This window comes from Drosophila simulans, chromosome 2L (assembly GCF_016746395.2).
Source record: "Drosophila simulans strain w501 chromosome 2L, Prin_Dsim_3.1, whole genome shotgun sequence".
Lineage (NCBI taxonomy): Eukaryota > Metazoa > Arthropoda > Insecta > Diptera > Drosophilidae > Drosophila > Drosophila simulans.
Window position 1 is genome coordinate 1,297,469 of NC_052520.2, and position 27,028 is coordinate 1,324,496.

Below are 27,028 nucleotides of genomic sequence, written 5' to 3' on the forward strand. Positions count from 1 at the left end.
CGTATGTGTGTGTGTGCTTGTGCCACGCCTATCCGCCTCCTTTCTGCGGCTTTGTCAGGACACAATCTTATGCACACTCCTCAATTTGGTGACTGATTGGTTGGGAAATCATTCGGATGAGATACCGTGGGATATTTCGAGCATGCTAGCTTTATTGTAAGCCTTATCTTAAAATAAAGTTAAAATTTTCTCTTGTATTAAACCTTTGTCCAATCATATACATCGAGTATTGATCAAAAACATCTCAAATATGGACAGGTCCTTTCAAATCACCATTAAATCCAATTCGCTAACCTACTTCAGGTCGGTTAACCTTAACTTCTGAATTATTCATAGAGCCACATAACCCAATTGCATTTTCAAGCAGACGATGATTGACACATAGCCCACTTAAAGTACCCTGCCAATTAAAAATCAATTTTACAGGACATGTCTTGCATGCCGCCGTATGTCTTCATTTAACAAATCTGAAAATAATTGAAAGTTAGCAGCATAGGTCCCCGAAAACTATGGCATAGTTTTAAAAATTCCCCTGTTGACAATTAAGCTAAGCAGAAAACACAACAAGGACCCTGGGAACCCGAGGCGAAACCAGTCGCAGACACAACAGAAGCAAAACAAAAGCAACCTGAAATGCGTCAAAGGCACGCAACCCTAAACACCGAAAAAGGATAAAGGAATGGGAGGTGAAAGGAGCGTGGGTGGGCTACAGATATATCCACCCACCCATGAGAAAGGAGGAAAACTGGTTTCGGTTTCGGTTTCTGCTGGTTAGCAACCCTAATTTACTTTTAATAACTTCATAGGCAGAGCTCAAAACAGGCAGCGCAGGCAGGGGAGCATTAAAAGTGTCCTTTTTCACATGGCCGAGGATGAGGACGAATGTGGCGGCGTTAATTTCGATTTTGCTTAACGAGGGTTAAATGCCTGCCCCACGCCAACAGTTTAACGCAACTTGTCAGAGTTTGTCAGCAGCACTGGCAGCCAACTGGGCGTATGAGCGATATCGATAACGATAATTACACATGCAGACATGCTCCACCTCCTCTGCTTCCCCCTTACCGCTACTCCCACCACCCACCTCGACGCAATGCATTCAGGTGAAAAATTCAATTTGCAACGTGCAGATAGGCCCGCCAGGCCGAACATGTCTAAGTGTGCGATTGGGTTTCGCTTGGCCTGGTGTTTTCTGCGTGTTTTTTTGTTTGGGGAAAAAACTTTATGCGGGAGACATTCGGTATTTGGATGGTTCCTGGCTTGAGGCGCACCAAGTATTCGGCTGCATGACTGAGTGACTTTGCTGTCAGAACATAGATTTGTGATGCAAGAGATGCCGAAAAATGAGTTGAGGGAAAGGCAGCCAAGACAGATGACAACCACAAGTGTGTTGCAAATAACGATGACATCGTGTCACGCTGGGTTGACAGCTCGATTTACATAATTATTAGAACTTGAAGTATCACTTCATTACTTCAACGTTTCGGTGTACATAAAGATAATAATTGGTTAAGCAGAATAATAGTTTTAACTTCATTTTCCCACTGTACATACTAACATTTGGTCCTTCTAGCGGTATTCAACTTGGGTTAAATTTAAAAATCGATTAAAGTAGGTTCGACTCCCATCTCTAACCGATTTAGCAGCTGCAGATGGGCAAAGCGAAGACGAGCGAGAAATCGAAAAGACACAGCCCAGAATCGATGGGTAGAGCAGACTTTGAGTGACTGAAGCGGAACTGTGAACGCCAGATTCTGTGATTTGATGCCATGTCCTGGCGGTGGAGGATGTGGTTGTGATGACGCCTTTGCCGGCTACCAGCCTCAGCCTCAGCTTCTGGTTCGGATTCAGCCTCAGCTCCATCAGCTCCTTTCCATTTCCATCTTGGTCGACCAGCCCAATGCCATTGCCAGTCCGCATTGCCTGCTTTTGACAGTCGTTTTGCAAACATGTCGAAGCCATTAAGACAATCATGCGTTCTCTCTTCTCCGGGCCCCAAATCCCCATTCTACTACATCAAGTGTTTTTTCGGAATGCTCCTCCTGCGCACAATTCTCATTCCAATTCTTGCAGATTTTCCTCCTCGTCCGTGTTTTTTGTGTGCTGGATCGTTTTGTGATGCATGTTTTGTTTTTGAAAAATGGCTGTCGCGTCACTTCTATTGTGTTTCTGAGTGTCTGTCCTTCATTCTCCTCATCTGCCGCTCGCTTTCGTCTGTTTGTCACAAAGATTTATGCGTTGCAATTTACACAGGAACAAAAAAGGAGAAAAAATCCAGAAGTGCGGCAAAAATGTTTGCCCAACGCTTAGATTGAGTGGAAGTCCTTTTTGTGGGCACTGCGGAGGTGTCGAAACGGATTCCAATACCGAAGAAGGACTTCTCCCTTCTCACGTTTTTAGCTGTCTCTTTCGAGGGCTTTACAAGTCTAGTGCCTGTGTTTCTAGGGAATCATTTTTTACCGGCTACTATTTATTCATCGGGATGTTAAATTACGAGAGTGGTTTGAAATACGGCTTTTTATCGCGATGCATTGATATTGATAAGACCGAATAATGCAAATGCATTAAAAGCGATACTCAGAGTTGTTATAAGTATATATTGAAGTATGAATAATAAAAAACACACAACTCGTTTTCTTTTTATTTATATTAATTTGGTTTCATGCCGCCATTAAGCTCAAAAATAATGTCGCCATGAATTTTAATCAGAATTTTCAGCCCACCGAAAACAATTCAAAATAATATTCCGTCGGGCAGGAAAACTTAATGACTTATGAGTGGCATAAAACGGGGCCCAAACTAAATTATCCCATATTTCAGAGAGGCCCGTCGCCACGAAACACCCCAAAAATGGAAAACTTCTCTGCAGCCCCCAAGCCAAAAAACCAAACGCATTGCAGCATAAAAAGTTTCAGAGACCATAAAAAGCCGGGATGGGTGAAAACTAATGAAAGGAGCCAAGCGGGGATGGAACTTTCCCAATCGTTATCACAACAAAAAACAAGGATAACGGAGGACAGGACCGGGACAAGGACCACGAGCATAACGACAGATTGAACCCTTCGCTTTTAATGCAATTAAGTTTAATTGAAAATTTTCACTCCGAAATTATGAGGCGAACGTGTTGCTGGAGGAGCAGGAGCAGCTTCGGCAATCAGGCAGATAGAAATTAACATGAACACACTGTTATGGAGTGGAGTGCCATATCCTGGGTGCTCGGCACGTCCTTCGTCCTGACTGAAAGCAATCAAGCGTTCAAATCACTAGCCCCAAAAAGCCCAAGTTTCTTTGATGCTGCGTGGTGGAGAAGGGCGGGAAGGGGCGTGGTTACCCGGCAGGACTTTATTACAAAACAAACAACGAAGCGACAAAGTGAGACAGCAATACCAAGCCCCCCAGCATTTAACTTATCTTTTATCTTGATTGCTGTTGACGATGACAGGGATAATGATGATGATGGCGCCTGTTCACGGTCTCCTGTCCGTCCGATCTCGCCGATTTCAGTTTCAGTTTACCTGTTCCCGGATGGGATTTGTGTTTGAACAAGCGAATGGCGCTTGATTTTAATTAGCATTTGACACAGCAGCTTGACAGCTGGCAGATCCTTGACTCCTGGCCCTGTAGCTCTGCGGCTCCTGCTTAATGAGCCATCACCCAACTGGAATTGCAAATGTCCCCGTGTGCAAATAAGTATATCCTTGTGGCTGCTCTGGACCAAACAAAACGAAGCGAATTCCCCTCGTAACATTTTACGCTCGACAAAGTTTCCGAACTCGAAAAAGTAGTTGCTGCCACTGAAATTAAGCTTGAGCTGGGGTAAAATTGAAAATACTCTTGCTGTGTTTCTTGGGAATTCGCTTTAGAAAACTGCAAGCTATGCAAGAATTTAAAGGACAGCTTTAACCGGAATTCATTTAGAAACAAGTAATCAATTTCCAGTGCCTTTTTGCTTTACAGCGTTACCTTAATTTCCCAAATCTCGCACTGAATTTCCAGCTTGAATCCAAGCCTTGCAATAAAGTCTGCTCACTCTTAGCAGATAGATCTGACTGGGAATTGTAACTGGGATAACTGACACTTTCATCCATCCACCCAAACACACGTAGGACATGGAAGCCCGTCCAAGGATTTGTCACCGGATGCGCTGCGCCGGAAAATTCAATGTGAAAACTTTGCATTTGCCATGTGCGATGTGGGATGTACGAATGTGTTTGTGCGGCAGGATGAGGCTGAGTGTGTGTTTTTGCAGATGGCACAGTGTCAGGTATGCCTGGCTGGAGACTAAGCTGCCGTTAAGGCTCCAACTGGAGCCGAAGCCAAAGCTCGAGCCAAGTGCAGTTGCATCTACCTGAATTCATACATATGTATGCCAGATATTGGACACATGCTATTTTCGGGGAAAACGGGAAAAGGGACCTGCCGAAAAATGTGGAGCAATAGCTGGCAATGATTCTCTGTAGACAAACTAACCCACATGTGGGAGCAGCAATAGATATGCACAAGACAGTAAAAGCTAAGCACTGGAAAAAAAGGAGTTTCATATTTGATATGCCATACTGTTTAATATGTTGTAGTTTATGTTTAGTCCTTCAAGATAGACACTGCTGCATGAATTCTGAATTGACGGACCCAGAATGAAGCTCATTCCTTACTCTTTTCTCGCAGTGCATGTGTATATGCCACAAGTATTTGCAAAATTTTTGTGTGCCCCGTACTCCCCCCTTGCAGCATTGTAATGCATTTACCAAGGGGCACAAAACTTTCTGCTCAGCTCTCAATGCAAATGTGTGAGCTCTCCCGTGCGCCCTGAATTATTTATACTGCTGGCACTCTATATGCACGAGTCGAAGTTGCCTAAGCATAAATAAAGTTGGCAATAAAAAAGGCAGGAAAAATTGAAGTTTTCCTGGGCTGTCGAATGCATCATGACTCTTGAACGTTTCACTGGTCAAAACTCACTTCGAGGGGTGTTACGAACAATTAGAAGAAGTGTCACTTCACCACACCCCGCAGAATGAAAAAAAAAAAATACAATAGAAAACCAAGTTAAATGAAGTGAGTCATGGCCAAACACCCAAACACCCTTGTCTGCGATTGGAGGAGTAAAATGGTACAATTTATGGTTGTTTCGGGTTGTTTCTGCCGTTGTTATAACGATGGGTGTGCGTCGTTATGATTCATAACTAAACAAGAACAACCAAAGAACTCTCGACAACATCCCCGGAAACAATTTGCGGCACACGAACACGAGGCGTTTACAAAAGTTTAATTTTACTCACTTTTTGTGGACGGTGGTTTTTTCCTGGTTCCTGCCGGTGGCAAATGTTCACAAAAACTTGGCCCTTTTCGTTGTTTCATTGCGAATTTACATACGAAATATATGGTGGAATTGTACGTGGTATTTTCAGACTCGAAATGGAGTCAGTATGTTTCGTATTTGGTTAGAGCGATGGAAGATTCTTAATAAATTTATCTAAAATATTTCCACGTACAAGCCACCTTCCCCAGCTGCAAAATCCTCTACTTAATTATATTGCTTCTCTGGTAAGAGCCTTTTCCTCCAGCGCCTGCATGACAGACTTAATTTAGGAGGATGAACATGAATATACATATTAAATATACATATTCAGTCCAATTTGGAGAGCTCCTCCATCGCTAAATGCCCCACTGACACCCATCCGTTAGTGCTGCCTGCCTTGGCTCCCTACAAGACACATTTTCCAAGCAGCTGTTGCTGTGTCTGCTGCTTTTCACGTAAATTATAGCAAAATTTAATTATTGCATTGGCCGTTCTACTTTACTTAGCCGGCAAGGACGAGGGACGCAGTGTGGGAGGGCCCAACTAACATAGTTCCTTAGTCGGAGGCAGCAACAAGAACGATTGCAACAAGGGCTGTATGTCGAAAAGTACGCTACTAAAACAATTAGCAAGTCTCAGAGCGGGGCTATAATTAAAACAACAATGGGGATAAGGAGTCGCCTCCTGCCGCCACACATACGGGCTGCCTTTGATTGATGATGCAAAAGCAGCTAAAGCAGGCTGCCCCTTGAAGTATGCAACACATAAGCAACTTGCAAAGGCGCTGAAGGGACTCGCACTTTTTGGGGCAGGAGCTGGGGAGTGGTGCAGCTCCTGGGAGCAGCTCCTTGCCTTTGTTTTTGACCCGCCAGCGACGGCAACAAACTATGCAGTGCCACAAACAACAAGGGAAGGAATCGCTGGAAAAAGCTGTGAAAGAAAGGAGAAGTTTGAATACCCTTGTATTTACTCAAAACCCTTAGAATAATGCAACCAGTTTCGAACTAGGGTATCACTTTACATAGTTCATTATAGCAAATAAAGGTATAAATATTTACTTAAGATGTATTTATTGAATATATTCGTCTATACCCACTTCAGTTGGCGGTGCCCACCCAAGCAAATGTGTGTTATCATATACACACACACACATGCCCCGAGAATACCCCACTATTTCCACTGTCTGCCAAAAGGAAAGAAAATGTTTAAGGAAATTGCAGCAAATATTTTGCTTGTTAAGTGAAACCCAGTTTGGCGAAACGTTTTCCCAGCAATTTCTTCGGGCATTTCGACAACGTCTTGGCCCCGAGTCCGGACTGCTTGCTCCCGGAGTCCTGGGGAACTGGATTTTAGTTGCTTACTCCAGAAAACCATCGCCCCTCCACCAAATGCACTACACACAGCACTATTTGATGCATTTTGCATAAGCGCTGGGCAAATGCCTTTGCTGCTTTTATGCAAATTTCTAGCATTTTCCATGTCGTTACATTCTTCGTCGTGTTTTAGCTGCGCCGTAAATGCATATATGCATGGTTGTACTGGGCATATGTGCTGAGTATATGTGAGTGCAACTTTCCTTTCCTTGGCATGCAATTAAATCTAAATTAGTAGGCCTCTGGGCCACATCTGGTCGGCTGCAATCGCTGCTGTTGGCAAATTCGCCCTGTTTACTAATTGAATTATTCAGCTGCAAGTCGCCAAAGTTACTCTGCCCTTTCGGTGGGCTTGGGGAAAATGAAGCGGAATCAAAACAAAAGCCCCCAACCGCCAACTATTCGTTTGAACCCTTTTTTAGGTGTTGAACATCACCGCAGGGCCCAAACCGCACAAGCCAACTTTCGTCCTGGCGTGGTCCTTGTGCCTGGTCAGCAAAGATATGCACAAACAGGAGAAGCGGCCAAAAAAATTATGTCCTGGTTGAGCAACTTTCGGTGGTGAACACGCCCTCAACGCCCCTTGCCTTCGCATTTCTTTTTTTTTTCGGTTTTGGACAACCCCACATGCGACATTTAACCCTCGAATTGTGCTCAGCGGACACATTGAATGCTTACACTTGGTCACGAGTTGTGTTCGCTTTGCTCTGGGACTTGTGGAAATAAATGTGTGTAAGGAATGGGAGTTTTACGTGCTCCACTAATATAAAGAGGTTTTTAAGTTTAACAACAATGTTTGTCAAAAGTTTACAGTACATACCTATGAGTATTATAAGGGTTTGTAAGGATCTGCTCAATTAGAGGGTATCCAGCGATCGTTTCTTCTATCTGCTTTCTTTCATTTAGAATTTCATATTTCCTCCTTTTTTGAGACTTCCTCACCATTCGCATTTTTTTTGGTGTCCTTGCATGTCGATTTTTCGACTGCCATAACTCCCATTTCCATTCCCATTTCCATTCCATGCCCAGTGTTTTATTTTCATTTTCGTTGTTGAAATAACATTGACATGCCGTCTTGCTGGTTGACCCCTGGCTCCCCCACGGGGGTGGAAAGTTCTCCTGGCGGCAGGACATGCAACACGTCTATGCGCACCCAACACCCCCGCCCCTTCCAACAACAATATTTTCCCCGAACTGCGATCCGGAATTCGATTTCCAACTTGCGACTTGCTGGGTGCAACGTCTGTCCGCTTTGTTGTTGCTCGCTCCGGATGACATGCAACTTTTGCCCCGAGCTGTTTGTTGCTGTCGTTGTCGTGTTGCAATCGACAACAAACTGGAAGAGCAACAAATGCTGCCTCGACTGCCTTTTATTAAATAACGTTTCAATATTCCAACATTTTCTGACATATCAATTTTCGCGCGGCGTAGCCAGCATAGATATATAAAGTCATGCACTGGCAGAAAAACCTAAAAATTTAACAGATTTACAGAATAGATTAGATTAAGCCTTTTAAATCTAGTTATCATGCCTCAAGATTTATTCGATTGATTCAATAAATTGCATTAGGTAGTGTAGATATCCTGAATATCCTGATGGCAAACTTGTAGTTTCACTTATTCTCAGTGTAACAGAAATACGTTTATAGATTTGAGCTGCGATATGAATAAAGTTTTGCATCTTGCTCCGTTTGCTTGGCGAGTGTTTGTGGGTGACAGCAAATTGTTTAGATATGGCATGAAAATTGAAATTTATGTCCTTGCCATTGACAGATTGCTAGCAGCAAATACTCGAGAGTTGGTCTGCGGTTAGCAAATAAAGATTGTGCGATTTCGCAAGTGTTCCTGAATGGTTTGTCGGGGTGTTGGGCGTGGAAAGCGAGTGGAAAATGGATTTTCTTTCGATTGCGGGGGTGGAAAGTATCGCAGAATGCTCCGATCAATTTGAGCAATTGAGATTGCGAAATAGTGGCGCAATGGCCATCCATTTGCAGATTAACCGCGATTTTAAATTCAGCAATTCTAGGCCAAAGTTGCTCTTTAGCTGCTTAAATTGTATTCTTTCAATCCTTTTCGCTGGCATTTAAGATTCCAAATAAAGTTTTGAATGGGAAGGTTGGGGAATAACAAAAGACTATGCTAATCCCTGGCTTATCTAACCTATGAACCCAGCCCTTTTCCACCTTTTCCACCCAGTTAATTTCCCAGCGTTTGCATTATGCAAAACAAAACAAAAAGGGGTGAAATGTGCAGAGAAAAAAAACTACTTAGCTGCTAAGCTGCCGGGTCTTTTGCCGCATATGCAAATCTAAACAAATTAATTCCGAACTGAGTCCTTTGAGCGGAAAGTCCTACGCCCCCAACTCTCTGCCCCCATTTGCTGCAGTTTCAGCTGCGACTTCATTTGCAACGTCAACGGCAATGCGCATTAACATTGTTTTCATTTGCCAACGAGCGATTTTCGCTCTTTTTTTAATTTTTTCGTTTCGTTTCTTTTCGCATTTATACAAACCGCTGACGATGATGACGCAGCGGAAACCGGAAGGGGCCTTCCCCCATTTGATACATATATATTCCACATTCCTTTCATATCCACCTCTGTGTCCTCTTCTTTCAGGATCCCATCCGCCGCGGATAGTGGAGCATCCCATAGATACGACAGTGCCGCGACACGAGCCAGCCACGCTTAATTGCAAAGCCGAGGGCAGCCCCACGCCCACCATCCAGTGGTACAAGGATGGGGTGCCCCTGAAGATCCTGCCGGGCTCCCACCGCATCACCCTGCCAGCCGGCGGATTGTTTTTCCTCAAGGTAAGCGGCGGTGGAAAATTGAAAAGGTTAAGTGCAGCCAGGGGGTAAATGGAAATTGGGATACCTGGATGTGGAACGTGAATGATTGTGGTATTTATGGAAAAGTATCCTTAGCACTAAATCCCATTTTCTTTAGAAGGCACAAATTTGTTAATTCAAAATGATTGATTCTGATTTATATAATCAAGAGAATAACTACAATGTGCTCAATAGTTATCCTTCCAATGAGGAACTTCCTTCAAAGTCAGAATGACCATGTTCCTAGCCAACTGGCCTGTGCTGTATTTACATTATTTCGCCAGCTTGGATTTTCTTCACTTCAGTTCGTCCTCTTGTTCTATTTGCATGCATAATTATTATTTCAGTTGAGTTCCATGCTTTCATTCATAATGAAAGAGACAATGGAATGAAGGAGTAAAGGAAGATCCTGCGAGTTGCTTAAAAAATATTCATTTTGCCAGGCCATCTGTTGAGTGACGAGCAAACTAATTGCTTTTATTTTTAACTCTCCTTTGTCGGCCAACTTTTTCCGTTCGTATCATTTGGCGGCAAGCTGCAAAAATATTTTTGCAGAAAAATTGTTCGGTCTTCGCTGGGCAACAACTTCATTAACGCAAGGTAAACAAACATTAAGCGGGGAAAGTCGGAAAAGCGGGAAAGCGGAGAAAGGCAGACAGACAAATAAAGACGTAACGGAAGCCGGTGGAAGCGGAGCCAGCAAAAGTCAGTTGCAGCCTGATGAGCTCTGATTGGGAGGAACTGGGATGGCTGAACACTGAGAGAAATACCAATACTCAAAATTCTGATATTTCGCGATTAAAATCGTATTATTTTGTTCATAACTTTCATAGAAAACTTCTGAGGATGGAATGTAATACATTGTTGAACTCGTATTAAAATTCGCAATCGAACTGCATTCACGCCTAAAAACTTTATTTTTTGGCCATTTTTCGCAAAAAATCATGATGTTACCCCTTTCCAAAATTCAAAAATTTTGAAAAAATTAATTTTTTGTGAAACGTTCAGAAAGTGATTCTAGTGGTTAGTTTAGGTGAACAGAAGTTCGGAACAGTCACAAATTCGACTGTGGGACAATTTTTACACATTTGTATCGTATATCGTATGTTCTTCATATGCAAGATATTTCTCTCAGTGCAGCAAGTATGAGTGACTGCTACGAGTGACTCCCTGGCCACGGACTCTTCGCTGAGCTGAGCAGAGCACTCAGCAAATTTACGACGCAAAAAGCCAACGGGAGCCGCGTTGATTATGCTGATGATGCAGTTGGAATCGCAGCCTCCGCTGCGTGGGATGGGGATTTGGGCTGGATGGAGCGGGGATTCGGGATAGAGGATTCGGGATTCAGGATTCAGAACTCAGAACTCAGGATTCTGGGTGCAGGCTGCAGCGGACTGGGGATGCGGAGGCACTCTGAGCTTGCCACTTTTCACACTCGATCTGCCTGGGTGTCTGGGCGCTTATGGTTCTGTATTTGTGCTTGCCGCATGCCACTGTATTTGTTTATCACTTAAGTGCAAAAAGGGATTTGAGCATTTTCCTTCAGCCATTGCCTCTGGCATTTCCAGACTCCGGCTTCCGCTGATGCCTGCGAAATGTCTCTGTGCCATCGCTTTTTGCTGCGCTCTCCTAACGACTTTTAAATGAATTAATTCCACGGGTGTCCTGGCACCACATCCTGCCATCTAATGTGTCCTTTGCCTTCGCTGAGGCACGTTAGTGGCAATGGTAACTTTGCCCGCCTTTCCCATGGATACTATTTAGTTCTGAAATCCCTATGTTCCAAAAGTTAAAGTAATGGAAACCAAGGCCTACTTTCTAGAATTTAATAACTTTTTGGAAGGTCCCTGACCTTTCTTGTTACTTTATTTACCACTGTTCCGGCATATGAAACCCTGCGTAAATGTTTCACAGACCCAGAACAAATATACTTCACATCATTTCATTGCTCCCCAGAGGCATAATTTAAATTCTAATTCCGGCAGCCTCCAACTCCCCGAAAAGGACATTCATCTTACTTATAAGTGCCAGACCACTTCGAAGGAAACTTCAACCAGACATTATTGCTATAACGATGGAGCCCAGTTGCGAACGAGATGGGCAGAAAGTGTGCAACACTATCGAATGTGGCGCCTCCAAACAGAGGGAGCTGAAAGGAAAATCCCTCTTTAATTTAGGGGGCGAAAATAAAGTTTTCCTCTTCCATTCAGGGGCTTTAAGTGCTGAAGGCAAGCGGAGTATGGTCGGAAAAATGTACAGGCGAATAGGGAATATGCAATAAAATACAAAAGCATGTACAATGTGTATATTTGCGGGAGAGATGGAGTTTTGCCCCAAAAAAATAGGAGCAGCACGCTGGAAGCGTAGTGAGAAGTGACACGGAGGAGCGAGCGATGGCAAGACAGACAATAATTTACGTAACTCCACGACAGGAAAATGGGGGAAAAAAGGCAGAATCAAAGAAAAGTCGGGGAAACACACACACACTCGTGCAGGGGAAACAAATGTCTGCGTGTGTGTGCCCAAGTGTGCGTGTAGTCGTGAGCAGCACTTTCCGCACATCATCTGGTGGAAAGTCCTTAAAGCTGGCACTCGTGCTGAGTTCTCAAGGAGTCACTCTTCCGGTCACGAAAACGGCAATGGGTTATTCTGCGAAAGTAGTTTTTTATACGCGAACCATGCATTTAATGCTACATCCGTGCATCAGATCAGAAATCAAAATATCTAATCAAAGAAACTAGTTAAATATAGTTCACTTTCCAGTTTAAGCTTTAAGGTTAGCATCTCCCATGTCGCTGCCTGCAGAGACATCCTTCCATTTCACGTCCTTGACTAAAGTTACCCGAGCTTTCTATTTGCTCTGTCTGACTCTGAAGTGCTAGCATGCACTTACATATACGTACGTACATCCGTCTGCCTGCTGCCACCCCTCTTCTCTCTGGTCCACCCTTAACGTTTATTTAAATGTCTGCCACATTTGGCCATAGTTTCCTTGCCGCCCAAGAACTACTTATCCTTGCTTCCAGACTGAGAGGGAACTTTAAAAAGGCAATCAGGTGGCGGAGGGCGGGGGCGAATAAATCAAAGCGCGACTTTGGATCCTGGCTGATTGCATTTTGGAGGTGCTGCCCGAGAAGGGCGTAATTAAAAAGCAGTCGAGGCTCAAAAGTTAATGCCTCCCTTTTGGGCGGAAATAACTTTATGCACTTCACTGTACAGTGAGCACATTTTAATGAGTTTACAAACGCTCGACACATTCGCGGGGCCATAAAATAAAAATCTCTTCCCCTATATATGCACATAAATAAATAAATACAGGACTCGAGCCGAGTTGAGTGTTGTTGGGAGCAACACTGCGTATGAGTTATGTTTTTATGAGCAGGGCGACGATTTTTCCATCATGTGCTTTTTTCCTCTTTTTTTTTTGCTTTCCTGTGCCTCAGGGCTGTTTATTAACTGAAGGTGTGAGAGAAAAATGCTTTTGAGCCGCGTTTAATGAATGGGTGGAAGGGAAATGGGCTGAGGGGGAAAACAGGGCTTAAGAAATTCCCCTGGATGATTAAATTAGTAGAGGGAAGGGGGAGCTGAGGTTAAAAGGCTGGTTTTTAATGAGGAGATTAACGGGGAAGTGGGGTTAAGGCCTGAATGATGCAAGACTTATTAAAAGGAATAAACAAGAAGTACACTTGCTTTCAAAATACTTTTTTAATGGAGTTTTGCTGCTTTGCAGAAGTTGGAATACGGAACTTTGATTGACATGTTTTTAATTTACTTATATCGTAATCGGATAAGGAGCAAGCATTAATTAAAAAGAGAATATGTATCCATTTGATAACTCTGTTATACCTTTCTTTCAAGATGAGTTATGTTCTCTTTTTAACATTACCATTAATTTTTTATCAATGCTCCAAATTGTAATGTTATAACCCCACCAGAGAATTGCTCTCACTTTTCCGCTTTCCAAATTGAAAAGTGAAAGTGTTTTAACCAAAACCATACCCATTCAGTCGACAAGCAGATTTGGCTAATTCCATTTCGTTTCAGACTCGTTTCGGGCTCAATTAAAACCATTTACACGTCGCACTTTACACGAGCTTTAAAATTTAAACCAAATTATAAAACACTCAAGAGTTAGAGGGGCTTCCCCCTCGTAAAAAACGGAGGCCTGCGAGTGCGAGGGAGACGGCGACAGATAGGCCATCCCCCTCTGGCACACGCAGCAGACAATTACGAAATGTTGCAACATGAAAACGGGAATGGCTCCCAAATGAAATGTTTGAAAATTTATGGGTATTTTAAATTAAAACGGAAGCGTGTTTTCAACGCGCTCCTCTCGCAGACTCACACACACACAGAGGTACAGTGGCAGTCACACAGATACAGCCAATATATTTTATAGCTCCCCCTTGTCACCCGAAAACCCCCCGCAAAAGAGATTCCCCCCCACAAAAGTTGCACGTAGCACACGGCAAATATTTTTCCCCAGCTGCTGCTGTTTTATTTTTTGCTCTTTGGTGTCAAATCAGTTTCAATGTTTGCACGCACAACAACAAAGGGAACAACAAGCGGGGAATAATAACAACAATAAATACAAGCAACCAATTCGCTGCGAATCGCCTGGCTCAAGTCATTAAAGATATAAATAAATTTATGTGACTTCTGGCAATGTTTTCTTCGCTTTCCTGTTGTAATCTCCTTTTTTTTGGCTCACAAAGGCAGTTACTTGCCAAATCCAAATTAAATTTTCAGCAGCAGAAAAGCGAAACGAAAGTCAGGACAGTGCGTTACATAACCATAGTTGCTGGGAAATAATAAAGTAAATTAAAGTAAATTTCAGCATAGGGTCGAGTTAATCACTAATAACTTCACAAGTCTAAAGGTTTCCTTTTCAACTTATAATATATTTTCTAGTGAAATTCTTATTTAAATTTAAGTACTTTCCAGCCCTTACTGTCACTCTTATATACTCCGTTTTCTTCATCTGCTGCTACGGTTGCCATTGCAACGAATACTGTTTAATTTTATTTGAGATTTGTGCCCCAGCTCCTCGAAAGGATAGTGAGCACGGCTCCTGGGAGGAAGCCCTAGTGGCGCCTCGCCCTAGTAATTCATTTCAATTTTTAATAGGAATCCGCCCTGTGCCCAGCTAATAAGCTTAGCTTCGGCTTACCTTTCCCGGGACCACGTTGCGTATGCTGAATATTCAGCGCGGCAGTTGATGATGGAAATGGGTCAGTGGTAATGGTTAGATTGAGTTGGCTAAGTTCCTTGCTTGGTTTATCAAAGTTGACAAAGCTATGTAAAAGGAAAAGTTCAGGTGGACTTTAAACTGACCTGATTTGAAGGCAAGGAAAGAAGTACAGAAAACTAATAAAAGTTCTCCCTCTTTAAGTGTCCCCATACCATACACCACTTTAATATCCTTTAAGACTCTGTAAGCAAAGGATATCCTAGTAAATGTATCTGCTCGCACTTTGTGCTACGTAATCTTGCAGCCTTTGAGCTGTTTCCTCTGTTGTTTCTGTTTTTAGTCGCTGTTCTGTTCGCTTTTTCTTGCCACATATGAAGTATGACAATCGAGGAGCCCGAGGCGCTCCAACTTATTTGTTTTATAAAGCGCACCCGCGGCTCAGGACTCGGGATTCAGGACTAAGGACCAAGGACTCGCTGACGACATGTGTGTATACAGCTGGCGAGGGAAGATTAAATGAAAGAATAATACAGCTGAAGAACCCTTTTGTCATCTTCACTTAGCGCAACACTTAATTTCACTTGGATGAGGCACAAGTTGTGTAAATTGTGCGAACTTTGTTGCCGCTGCTGCCTCTCATTTTCTCCTGCTGCAAGGAGCAGATAAATATGCCACACACACAAACACACACACACACAGAGAGGACACAAACACACTTAGTTTGACATTTAATTTTAAGCGCATGTTGGGGAATTCTTTTGTGCTCCGAAAAACAAATAAACAAACAGTGTAGATAACAAACCCAAAGGGGGAAGGACTCCCCCAGAAGGGCGAGGGGTGCCACGAGATGTAGTAACTATAAAGTTGCTCGAGAGACATTTTATGATTTGAGCACTTGAAGGCAGCAGACGCGCAACAGACAACAGATTGCCGTCTGTTTTATGGCCTCGAATAACCAAGGGGTTCAAGGATGTGCCGGACGGACGGAAGCCCATCCCTTGAAGGAGCAGAGCTCCAGAGAGCCTGCAGAGCCAGCAAATCAACGTCTTAGGGGTTCTGGCTGGTGTATCTCAGAGTTGTATCTTTCGCAGTTGCCATTTGTGAAATTACAAATAGGAACGGATTGACGAGGAATGGCGAATTGAAAGTACCCTTTGAATTAAAAAAGAATATAAAGGGGATTCTAAAGACACTAAATGTAATCAACGAAGTAACGAATCTTTTAGGGTTGATATTTAAAATTCAGAAGGATAATTCCGCGAAAATCAAAGTGCGTTGCAAAGTCAAAGTATCCCAAACGGGATCCCTTTCCATTTACTACTATGACCTGCTCATTTCAATTAAAATTACCCACAGCTTGCTCCTGGCTCTTGATCCTTTCTCAAGGTCCCTGCAAACCATTTTTTTCGCAGCTCGTCTCCAGTACTTAACTCATTCTAATGCCACCATCGTTTCTTATCCACATCTTTTTGCAGGTTGTCAATTCACGTCGCGAAACAGATGCGGGCATCTACTGGTGCGAGGCGAAGAACGAACTGGGCGTGGCAAGGAGTCGGAACGCCACGTTGCAAGTGGCGGGTAAGTCGTCGCAAATCCACAGTCCCCCCATGTCCATACACTGATAAAAACACACATGACTGCATGATTACGATTTAGTGTGGGATTAAAATTAGTGACTAAATGATACTAAAACAAAGGAACTTCAAATTAGTAAGTAGCTATTTTGGTGCAAAAATTAAACAAATTCCAAAGAAGACCTATTTTTCTTTCTGTGCATCAACTCCTCTCTAGAAGCGTGTGGTGTGCGTTTTTAATATTCTAAATTGATGTTGATTTTTGCTGCTGCTGGTGATGTTCTTTATGTTGTTGTTGGTTGTGGCGGTGGGGCAGTGGGGGCGTGCCAGCTTTGCCCTTTTCCCAGCCAGCAGCCCAAATCACCCGCCCACTTAACTAACTAGCTGTGGAGCTGCTGCGTATACAAGTTTTCCGCTCGAACGCACCCACTTGTCTTGCCAGAGGTCTCCTGCCATCTCCCTCCCCCCACTGGTGGCCGTCTCTTTCTCTGGGCACGCTCTATTGCCGCCTCCATTAACCCGTTTTCATTTCAGCTTTTCCTCCTTTTTTTCCCTTCTATTTTTGGTTATTTTTGCCAGCTATTTTTTGCGTTTCTGATGCCTTTTTAGCTCAGTCTGATGGCCCAAAATGGTGGGAGGGGGTGAAGTGTTCCTGTGTGTGAGTGCTGGATTTATTGGACCATATGCAAAAACAAAAAGCGAGTGGTTAGCCATTTCCAAGTTGGGTCAGGTCTGAGATGAATTTTGATGGCCTATGTCATGGATTAATGCGTGGCCAAACAGAAGAGAGATTTAATTAAAATAGATCCCTAGCCTCCTACTTCCTTTTTATCAAGATGATTTTTCTCTGGGATATATTATGGCGCCTTCAAATTAATAAAGCATACGCCATGTTGAACATTATATCAGGGCAAAAACAAATCAATTAATAACATCTTTAATTATTCAATATTATTCAAAACATGTATTTTATAGATAGTAGTTATTTTGGTTCTGAGATGGGGTCCATAGATTTTTCTCCTTAACAGTTGGTAGTGAATGTGATTGAGGGTAGTGGGTCCTATCCACCCACCGATGCCACCCACTTGGCACCCACTCCATTGTGGCTGAGACCGCCACTTTGTCTTTTGTTGGCTAATATTTCTTTTATTTGCCGCTGCCTTTTCATTCCTGGATGTCTGTCTGGCGGTCCGCCCAGGCCGCCTGTCATGTCCCGGATCTCCTCCCACATGAAAATCGATATTGCTCAGTATGGAGTTTATTTTGCCTTCGTGCTGGATTGCCCCTTCTCTTGCTGGTGTCTTTCCTGCTTTTCGAGTCCTGTTTAGCCTCAGCCCGAGTTGGGTTTGCTTTTTGCGGTATGTCCTTGGGGAATATTTTTCAATATTTGCATGTAAATCACGAAAAGCACGTCAAATTTGTTTGCTTGGTTAAAACGTCGTTATTGCGGCTTGCGGTGTGGGTGAAGCGAAGGCAAGAGGCGTTCACATTGATTGGGTTAGGCAATAAAAGAGCGAACTGGCAAAGGAAAAGGATAGGGAGCAGGAGCAGAACCAGAAAAAGGACCTCAATTCGCAGGCGGGCGCCCTTGTTCACGTGGCTTTTCCTACGCTTTTTTCCGGGGCCGGGAGTTTGTCAATAGTAAACATAAGTTGCACATTGTGGGCACATAAGTATATACATTTGATGTTGTCAGCGCAATTTCGCTTTGAGGGCTGTCAACGCACATGAAGCCTTTGACCTGATATTAAAAGGAGTCCTTTGCAGGACGAAAGTGTGGGAGGGCGGCGGCGGTAGGAGCCACATGCTAAATGTGAGGAATTAGAAAATTGTAGGGGAATTATTTCCGGCGTTTCGCAATCATATCTGTAATTTGGTAGGGCCTTTACTGCGTCGGATTACATATATTATGAGCTAGCAAAACGAGAAGTAAGTTGAGGCCTTCAATATTTTCCTGGGCATGTTATTAAAGCGGCTTTGAAATGTTTTGTTAAGGTCATTGAAGCAAAACTAAACTTTGCTTTAGAAATCATTACACAATAAATCACATAACTTGGCTGCCTTAGTGTTTCTCAATTAAGCCCGAAATGAGTGTTCATTAGCTTAAATTGATCACGTCGCCGACTTGAAGTAGTTGCCATTTCGGGCATCCATCCAATCATAAATCTCCCGTGAGCAGAACCGGGCTGATAAATATAGATAAGCGGTCATTTATTAACTCATTATCAGCAGCTGTCCGAATTGGCCGCTGGAAGCGATTTGCACCTTTGGAGCCGAGGCTTTTCCGCTCCGATTGGCCCCTTAACCCCTGACCCCTGACCCGGGAAACTCGAAGCCGACAAGGACGAGGCCTACACAACTTTTGCCCAGTGGCACTGAACCTGACACTGATTATGACTTTGATTAATTTATTGATGGTTGGCGTGTTTCCCGCTGTGTGGGCTTCCTTTTTTCCTTATCCCGGTATATTTCAGGGCTCTATCAAAAGTTTGCCACGACTTTAATGGAGCCTCGTGGGTCGGTTGAGGTTGGCTCCCCTCTTTGATTCGGGCTGATTTATTGCGCTTCAACTTTAAATTTAATAACAGTCATGGTTTTAGCACATTTTGCATAACCAAGACGGGCAAACTAAACCAAAGCAAAAACGAATCTCAACCGAAAAAATGTGTAAAAGAATTCGCTTATTCACTTTGAAGATTAAAAAATGAAAATAAAGGAAGAGCGAAATTTAATTTACGTAAAAGCTGCTTTCGCTATGGATTTATTCGTTGAATTTCCCAGCCCACATATATATACATATACTATACTATATTTTTTCGCTGCACAAAAGGTTGCTTTTGAGGGCAAACGAGAAGAGTCGAAAAAAGCGGAGAAATTCACTTCGCTTCGCTTTTCAAGTGCTTGAAAGTTGCTTGATTTATTACACCAGAAGCACAAATACTCGCAGCACCGCAGTTCCCCAACTTTCCTTCTCTGATATGCACACAGGACAAATAGAGCTCTGAGGTGTGTGCAGATTACTCCGCTCCCCGCTGACCACGCTCTCAAAGGACATAGGACAAAGGACGATAAGAGGCAGAACCAGCCGAATTATCCTGCCGCTCTGCGCTTTTGTCGCTCCAAATCTGCGACTGCTGAAGCAAAATGTTGATAATACGCTGATTTACTATGCAAAAGGAGGGGGAAAATAGAGAGCTCGGAAATGCGTTCCGGGAATAAATGCAGTTGCCATGATTGTGGCACAAAAATGCTCGAAAGTAATGGCAAATAAAGTATGAAAGAGATCTTGAGGATGGAAATCATTTTAAAGCAGAAGTGATTACGTTGGAGTATCTCAACTATAGTGAAATTCATGAAGGCTTACAAAGATATAGATAAAACTTACATTTGTATAAGTGATAAAACCCAATCAATTCCTAATTTTTTTCGGCTGGACTATCGAACCTTATTAAATTAGCCTAAAAGCTGCGAGTAAATTGCTGTCCCTGATGGATTTTTTACAAATTAGAGGGTCATCTTTCCCAGAATTCCCTCGCTCTCCTCCTTGTGGCGCATAAAAATCACATTTATGCCATTTACCCACGATTTATCTCTGCTGTCAGGCCGCAAACACGGGCTTTCTCGCACGTTGAGAAAGAGGGATGGCCAGGGGTCAGAGGTCAAGGCAACGGGAGGGACAAAGAGACACCGACGTGGGGCATTTATCATGCAAAACCCCCTGGTAATTTATAACCCCCAACAAATGGACATGGCCCAGGCCACACACACTCTCCGCAATAATCATTTGCTCATCTTTCAACCACTTGCCCACCTTCTCATCCCGCCATCCAGTTCTCCGCGATGAGTTCCGCCTGGAGCCGCAGAACACACGGATCGCCCAGGGCGATACCGCCCTCCTCGAGTGCGCCGCCCCTCGGGGAATCCCCGAGCCTACAGTCACCTGGAAGAAGGGCGGCCAGAAATTGGATTTGGAGGGCTCGAAGCGAGTACGCATCGTTGACGGCGGCAATTTGGCCATCCAGGATGCCCGCCAGACTGACGAGGGTCAGTACCAGTGCATAGCCAAGAATCCTGTCGGGGTGCGCGAGTCCTCGCTGGCCACACTCAAAGTGCACGGTAAGCGATTAACCCCTTTCATCAAGTGTTCTTTATACAATTTAGAAAATAATGTTGATAAGCTTACATGGTTTTTAAGATTAAATTTATTTTAAGTACTTTTTTATAATTTATATAACTTGTTCCATATAAAAGATTAAAATAATCCAGAAACTTAAAGTTAAGCTCTCAGTTTATTTATATTTGTGTTCCATACGTTACATTCCTTGTTAGTGGGCTTATAAAGCCCGTGTGCCCTCATGGGTTAAGGACTAGAAAAGGGTCCTTGGCCACCGCCCAATCCAAGCACCTCCAATCAATGTGTCATGTCCAATTTGCCGGAATGTGACTAGGGTTGGGTTCGGCGTGGCAGAAAGCGGTCTTATTGGTTTGAGGTTTTTTGATTAAATTGCCGCTTATCATTTCCCACGTTGGCTGTTTCCATTGCAGTCAAGCCGTACATCATCCGGGGTCCGCACGATCAAACGGTTTTGGAGGGTGCCTCGGTGACCTTTCCCTGTCGAGTGGGTGGTGACCCCATGCCGGACGTACTGTGGCTGCGCACTGCCTCGGGTGGCAACATGCCACTGGGTAAGCCATACAAACAAGGGATTGTTAATTGAGTTGGTGCTTAAAGAATGTTATTTTAAAGATCGCGTGAGTGTCCTGGAGGATCGCAGTCTGAGACTGGAGAGGGTCACCATTGCGGATGAAGGCGAGTACAGTTGCGAGGCGGATAATGTTGTGGGTGCCATCACCGCGATGGGAACTTTGACTGTTTACGGTAAGCTCTTTTTTGGTAGATCCCATTACCCGATTATAGACAACCGCTAGCTGGGCACTTTAGCTAATTAGTCTACCCCTGCTCCTTCCCCGCACTCACACTGTAGCCCCCCCGAAATTCATCCAACGTCCAGCGAGCAAGTCCGTGGAACTCGGCGCCGACACGTCCTTCGAGTGTCGAGCTATAGGAAACCCAAAGCCCACCATCTTCTGGACCATCAAGAACAACAGCACGCTGATATTTCCGGGAGCCCCGCCCTTGGATCGCTTTCACAGCCTCAACACCGAGGAAGGGCACTCGATACTCACGTTGACCAGGTTCCAAAGAACGGACAAGGATCTGGTCATCCTGTGCAACGCCATGAACGAGGTGGCCAGCATTACCTCACGGGTGCAGCTGAGCCTGGACTCACAAGAGGACCGACCACCGCCGATCATAATCTCCGGTCCGGTTAATCAAACCCTACCCATCAAGTCCCTGGCCACACTCCAGTGCAAGGCCATCGGTCTGCCCAGTCCCACTATTTCCTGGTATCGCGATGGAATACCAGTGCAACCCAGTTCCAAGCTGAACATTACCACGTCTGGGGACTTGATCATATCGGACCTCGATCGCCAACAGGATCAAGGCCTATACACCTGCGTGGCCAGCTCGCGGGCAGGGAAGTCCACTTGGAGTGGTTTCCTCCGGATAGAGTTGCCCACCAATCCGAATATTAAGTTCTACAGAGCCCCGGAGCAGACTAAGTGTCCCAGTGCCCCGGGCCAACCGAAAATTCTGAACGCCACTGCCTCGGCACTGACCATTGTTTGGCCCACCAGTGACAAGGCGGGTGCATCGTCGTTCCTGGGCTATAGTGTGGAGATGTACTGCACCAATCAGAGCAGGACTTGGATACCCATTGCATCGCGTTTGAGTGAGCCGATTTTCACGGTAGAGAGTTTGACACAGGGAGCGGCGTACATGTTCATTGTTCGAGCGGAAAACTCCCTGGGCTTCTCACCACCCTCCCCCATCTCGGAACCCATTACGGCGGGAAAACTTGTGGGCGTGCGGGATGGTAGTGAAAGCACCGGGACCTCACAGCTCCTCCTCAGCGATGTGGAGACCCTGCTGCAGGCCAACGATGTAGTGGAGCTACTGGAGGCCAATGCCAGTGATTCGACGACCGCTCGACTGTCTTGGGACATAGACAGTGGTCAGTACATCGAGGGCTTCTATCTGTACGCCCGGGAGCTGCACTCCTCCGAGTACAAAATGGTTACACTGCTCAACAAGGGTCAGGGCCTGAGCTCCTGCACGGTGCCTGGACTGGCGAAGGCCTCCACGTACGAGTTTTTTCTTGTGCCATTTTACAAGAGCATCGTAGGCAAGCCCTCGAACTCGCGACGCATGAGAACTTTGGAAGATGGTAAGGACCTAGTTTGCCATCCTCTGCTCGTCATTGAATCTATTTCATTATTATTTATCATGATTTATCAATAATCTGCTGGCATTAACATGGCTTCAACTTCTTTCGCAGTTCCGGAGGCGCCGCCTTATGGCATGGAAGCCATCCAATTCAATCGCACCTCGGTCTTCTTGAAGTGGCTACCTCCACAACCAAATCGGACTCGCAACGGTTAGTACATATTTGAATTGTTAAAGAAGCTTCTGAGCAGGGATCTTGAACAATAGTTTGATATGATAGCCGGTTTTGGGTTACCAAACAAGAAATGTGATAAGCCCTGTTCCGATTCCCTCATATGTGAACCTCCGGTCAGTTGCTTTGTGAAAATAGCTCGGCCAAATCCACTCGTTGCGGATGAATTCTCAGCTCTTTGTTTACATTTAATTTCATTTGCTCTGTCCAACCGCCCAAATATCCCCGTGGCACAGGCATCCTCACCAGCTACAATGTGGTCGTCAAAGGCCTGGACGTGCACAATACGACGCGGATATTCAAAAATATGACCATAGACGCGGCCACGCCCACCCTGCTCCTGGCCAACCTCACCACAGGAGTCACCTACTATATCGCAGTGGCGGCTGCCACGCGGGTGGGAGTCGGGCCCTTCAGCAAGCCCGCCGTGCTCCGCATCGATGCACGCACCCAATCCCTGGACACTGGCTACACGAGGTGAGTGGGCTGCACTGGGAGAAAAACTATATTTTTTACTCGAAACCATTCCATAAAAGTTACAGATAAATCAAAATAATATCGTGACTAATCACTAGATCTTTGATTTAATTTTATAATAAGTTACTCTAATTTGAGGTATTTTTAAAACATTTTGTTAAACTTTTATTTCACACCCTTATTTTCGACAAGTGTATTTTCCTTTTGTGTGGGCTTTGTGGGCATCGGGCATTGTGGAGCTGCTCATTTGACTGCCAAGTGTCGCTTCGGGGTCCACATCAATCCATTAACGGCCAACGACAATGGCCAACGACTTTTGCGACCATTAAACTAAGCCTCCGCCCGGCACGTACGGAGCTCCATCCTGGATAGCGTTCTCATTCCGGGTTCTTTATTGTGTGCCTATTGCAGATACCCCATCAGTCGTGATATTGCCGATGACTTTTTAACGCAGACCTGGTTTATCGTCCTGCTGGGCTCCATCATTGCCATAATTGTGTTTCTATTGGGCGCATTGGTTCTATTCAAGCGCTACCAATTTATCAAGCAGACCTCGCTGGGCAGTTTACATGGTGAGTGAACTTTAATTTAAATTTATACTTATTTCCCTTTTGTGCACTTCTTTTGGGGGGAGCTTGTTCTTTTTGTGTAAGGATTTACGGGTGAGTTGAAGTTTAATTTACTCGCGAAATGGGGGATGTTTAGTCGGGATAATGGTCATAGTATTTAAGGTTTAAGCGGCTTAAAAACGGTGTTTACTCTAAATCAACATTTATGATCACAGCCATAAGTATCGTTTGCATCACGAAAATATTCATATATAGACTACAATTTGCATTCTGAATTTATAACCCTAGTATTCTACCTCCGAGCTCCTTCATCTGTAAATGCTCCCCACTTTTATTGGACCATCTCCATTCCAGTCCGGGACATGCAAGCGTTTTGCTCCAGCTCCTCCTCTGCGTAATCTATGATTTATGACTGAGCATTTATGGCCGGTCTCAATTAGGTTGCCATTTTGTAAGCCACAATAACTGCAGACATCGAGACACGCACTCATAACATTCTGCAGACTCGAGAACCAAAACCGAGGGTAATAATCTTTGGCAGTAAGCCACAGCGCCAAGGTTAAACCGACTATAAAAAGATAAACAAGCCATGATAACTGGAGCAGAAGTCGGGGAGTCTTGTGGGTAGTCGTGGGAAAGGGGGTTTATATAGCTTATAAGAACGACAAATGCTCACGTGAAAATCACATCAATTGTCTGACTGGGAAATTCTAAATATAGTTGAAAAACAAGTCGTTTTAGCTGACAGTGGGGAACTGCGGATACCCTATGAAGTAAGAGCATGTAACATACGGACAAACTTATGGACATTCTGGTACAAACACACTTAGCTACAGATTTAAGGACATTCAAGCAGTGGAATGAAAAATATGCTTAAGGACTTAACTGACTGCAAACAGATTCATAGACTGAATAGAAAGCACATAGATACCTAGATTATCAAGACCAAAGGTCGTTTCAGAAATCAAATGCGAACTTACTCGCTCAACCCATCTACTTAAGCTGAACTACAGGGCATTTGCTGTGAGGTTGGTGAAGGGCGTGCAGGAGCTCTTGCCAATTGAATATAAAAAGTAATTTCCGTCTTTTATTATTTGCACGTTACAGCACAAGCTGGGCGATTTTAGTTTTAACGAGCCGTAATCATTGCCAGCCCCACATGGAAGCCATTTCGATGTATTCAGTCTCCCGTATGTACTTTTTATTTCAGGCAATCACGCAATCGGAACCGTGCGAAAGTTTCCAACATTGCCGCTAAATGGAGGCGGAGCCGTCGGTGCCGGTGGCTCAAATTCGACAGCCGCAGCTGGGCAGGGTGGGCATGGCCTGTGGATCGATCCCACCAGCGGCGTTTGGCGACAGGCAGCGGGCGGCGGCAATCCTGGCGGAGTGGGCTCGTGTTCGACAAAGGAGCAACTTCCGGGATACGCACAGGCCACCGCCCAACAAGGACAACAGCCCACGCTGCTCCCCGATTACGAGAGGTGAGTCTCCGACTGTTTATCTGCTCAGGAAGTTGCCTTAATATCCTGTCCACGCCTCGCTGACTGTTTAATTACAATAAAAAATTGGCGAGCATTGGTAAAGGGATGTAGGATAAAGGCTCGTGGCGTACAAAGAAAGGGTGTGCACTTTGAAAAAATAAACTAGTTAAGCATGTGAAGTTATTATGTAACCAACGGCAAGCCCTTCACACTTAAGATCAATTATCCTTGCTGCTACAAGGTGTCTCTTTCCTACAATGAACTTCCTAGAAATGGGGATGTGGAATATTTTTTGTTCCGTGTAGTAGAAGCCGACTACTTGGTGTAAGTAAAAGATCCATTCCACTATTTACGAGCCGGGTCGTAAAAGATATTTTGTGGAGCTGCAACCGCTGCCACCATAAAGATTCCCCCGCCAAAGCCGAGCCACCCTCGCAGTGGAGGAACTGAACCCTCTGCTCCATCCGAAAACCGCCGCAGCAACAACAAACGCCATTAAATTGTTACACTCGAACGGGTTTTACTTTGGGCCATGGTAACTTACTCCGCCACGAAATGTTTACGTTGGCAGGAGCAGCAATGCAGCCGTTATTTAATTTCCATATACGCAATTCGTTCATATTTCCTGGGGCTGTTTTATCTCCCTGTTTTCTGTATTTTTGTGGGGGTTTCCTTTAAAGGATAATGAATTTTCCATCTGGGAAATGCATTTCAGTCGAACGGACTCTTAACCTACTTTTATTTAAGTTATGTGCAAAGAAAACATGTTTAACTTAAAGGGAATTGAGTATGTAACTAATCCTCGGATTTATTATTTATAAAGTCCTTTAAGGTCCTTAAATTTGTCAATTCATAGAAATCCTAAGTAAGATTATTCTGTCGGTGAGTTTAGAGAACTCTAAAAGTTTTCGATCCCAATTTTAGATTGTGACTATCAGCCAAGTAATTCAGTACAATTTGTCAAATGTTTCTGGGAAAATCCTGTGAAAGTTTCGATGAAGGTTTTCCCTTGAGCGCTTTAATTCGGGCTGTCCATTTGTATTTCCCATTCCATTTTGATTTTCATTTCACTTTGCTCAGGAATTTATATAGGAAAACAAATTTTCTTTTGTTTCCTTGCTGTTTCTTTAAGCTTAATGTACCGTTGTGGCAACAATAATAAAACAAAGCAGTAATGCAAAAAATAAAACAAAATCCAAACAAGGGGCAATAAAAAAGTGGCAACTGCTGGCGACATATTGCTGTCCCGCTTCCCCCTTACACCTGTCCCACTCTTTCAAGCCGGAAAACTTTAGCGTATTTATTTGCGGCATTTTACGCATTTATTTGTTTAGACTTCCTTTCTGCGTTCCTCGAGTGAAATATCCGCCCACCTTTAACCCCCCACCCACCACTCGCTTTTCCTTCCACTTCACTTACAATTTGGAACAATTCGTACCACCCTCGCATAGCGAGAAAGCCTCCCCCCCTCGGAAAATGCGCCACCCCCTAATGCCGTTGCCACTTCCGTTACGCGATTTTCATTATTTCCGTTTCAATTTTTCCGTTGTATTCCTGGGAACCGAACTTTCCCGCCGCCACTGCTCACTTTTAACAACGCTGTAAAGTCGTAAAAAGTATAGCATAGGCGCTGGAATACCAAAACAGGATCTTCTTTTATTTTCCTTGTTTACATAAACACTCCCCAGAAGTTCCTGGCCGAAACACGTGCGTC

General features: G+C 44.2%; 1 protein-coding gene across 2 annotated transcripts in view; it reads left to right on the forward strand.

The window, feature by feature from the left end:
- The window catches only part of LOC6730562 (roundabout homolog 2), a 39,981-nt gene that overhangs the window by 7,810 nt on the left and 5,143 nt on the right, over positions 1-27,028 (forward strand). For both annotated transcript variants that reach the window (XM_039292958.2, XR_006541694.1), the window contains exons 2-11: positions 9,287-9,480; positions 16,165-16,267; positions 20,095-20,379; positions 20,809-20,949; positions 21,011-21,142; positions 21,249-22,553; positions 22,665-22,763; positions 23,021-23,261; positions 23,673-23,833; positions 25,041-25,314. In XM_039292958.2, coding sequence (XP_039148892.1) covers positions 9,287-9,480; positions 16,165-16,267; positions 20,095-20,379; positions 20,809-20,949; positions 21,011-21,142; positions 21,249-22,553; positions 22,665-22,763; positions 23,021-23,261; positions 23,673-23,833; positions 25,041-25,314 — 2,935 coding nt within the window. The remainder of the gene's footprint in view (positions 1-9,286; positions 9,481-16,164; positions 16,268-20,094; positions 20,380-20,808; positions 20,950-21,010; positions 21,143-21,248; positions 22,554-22,664; positions 22,764-23,020; positions 23,262-23,672; positions 23,834-25,040; positions 25,315-27,028) is intronic.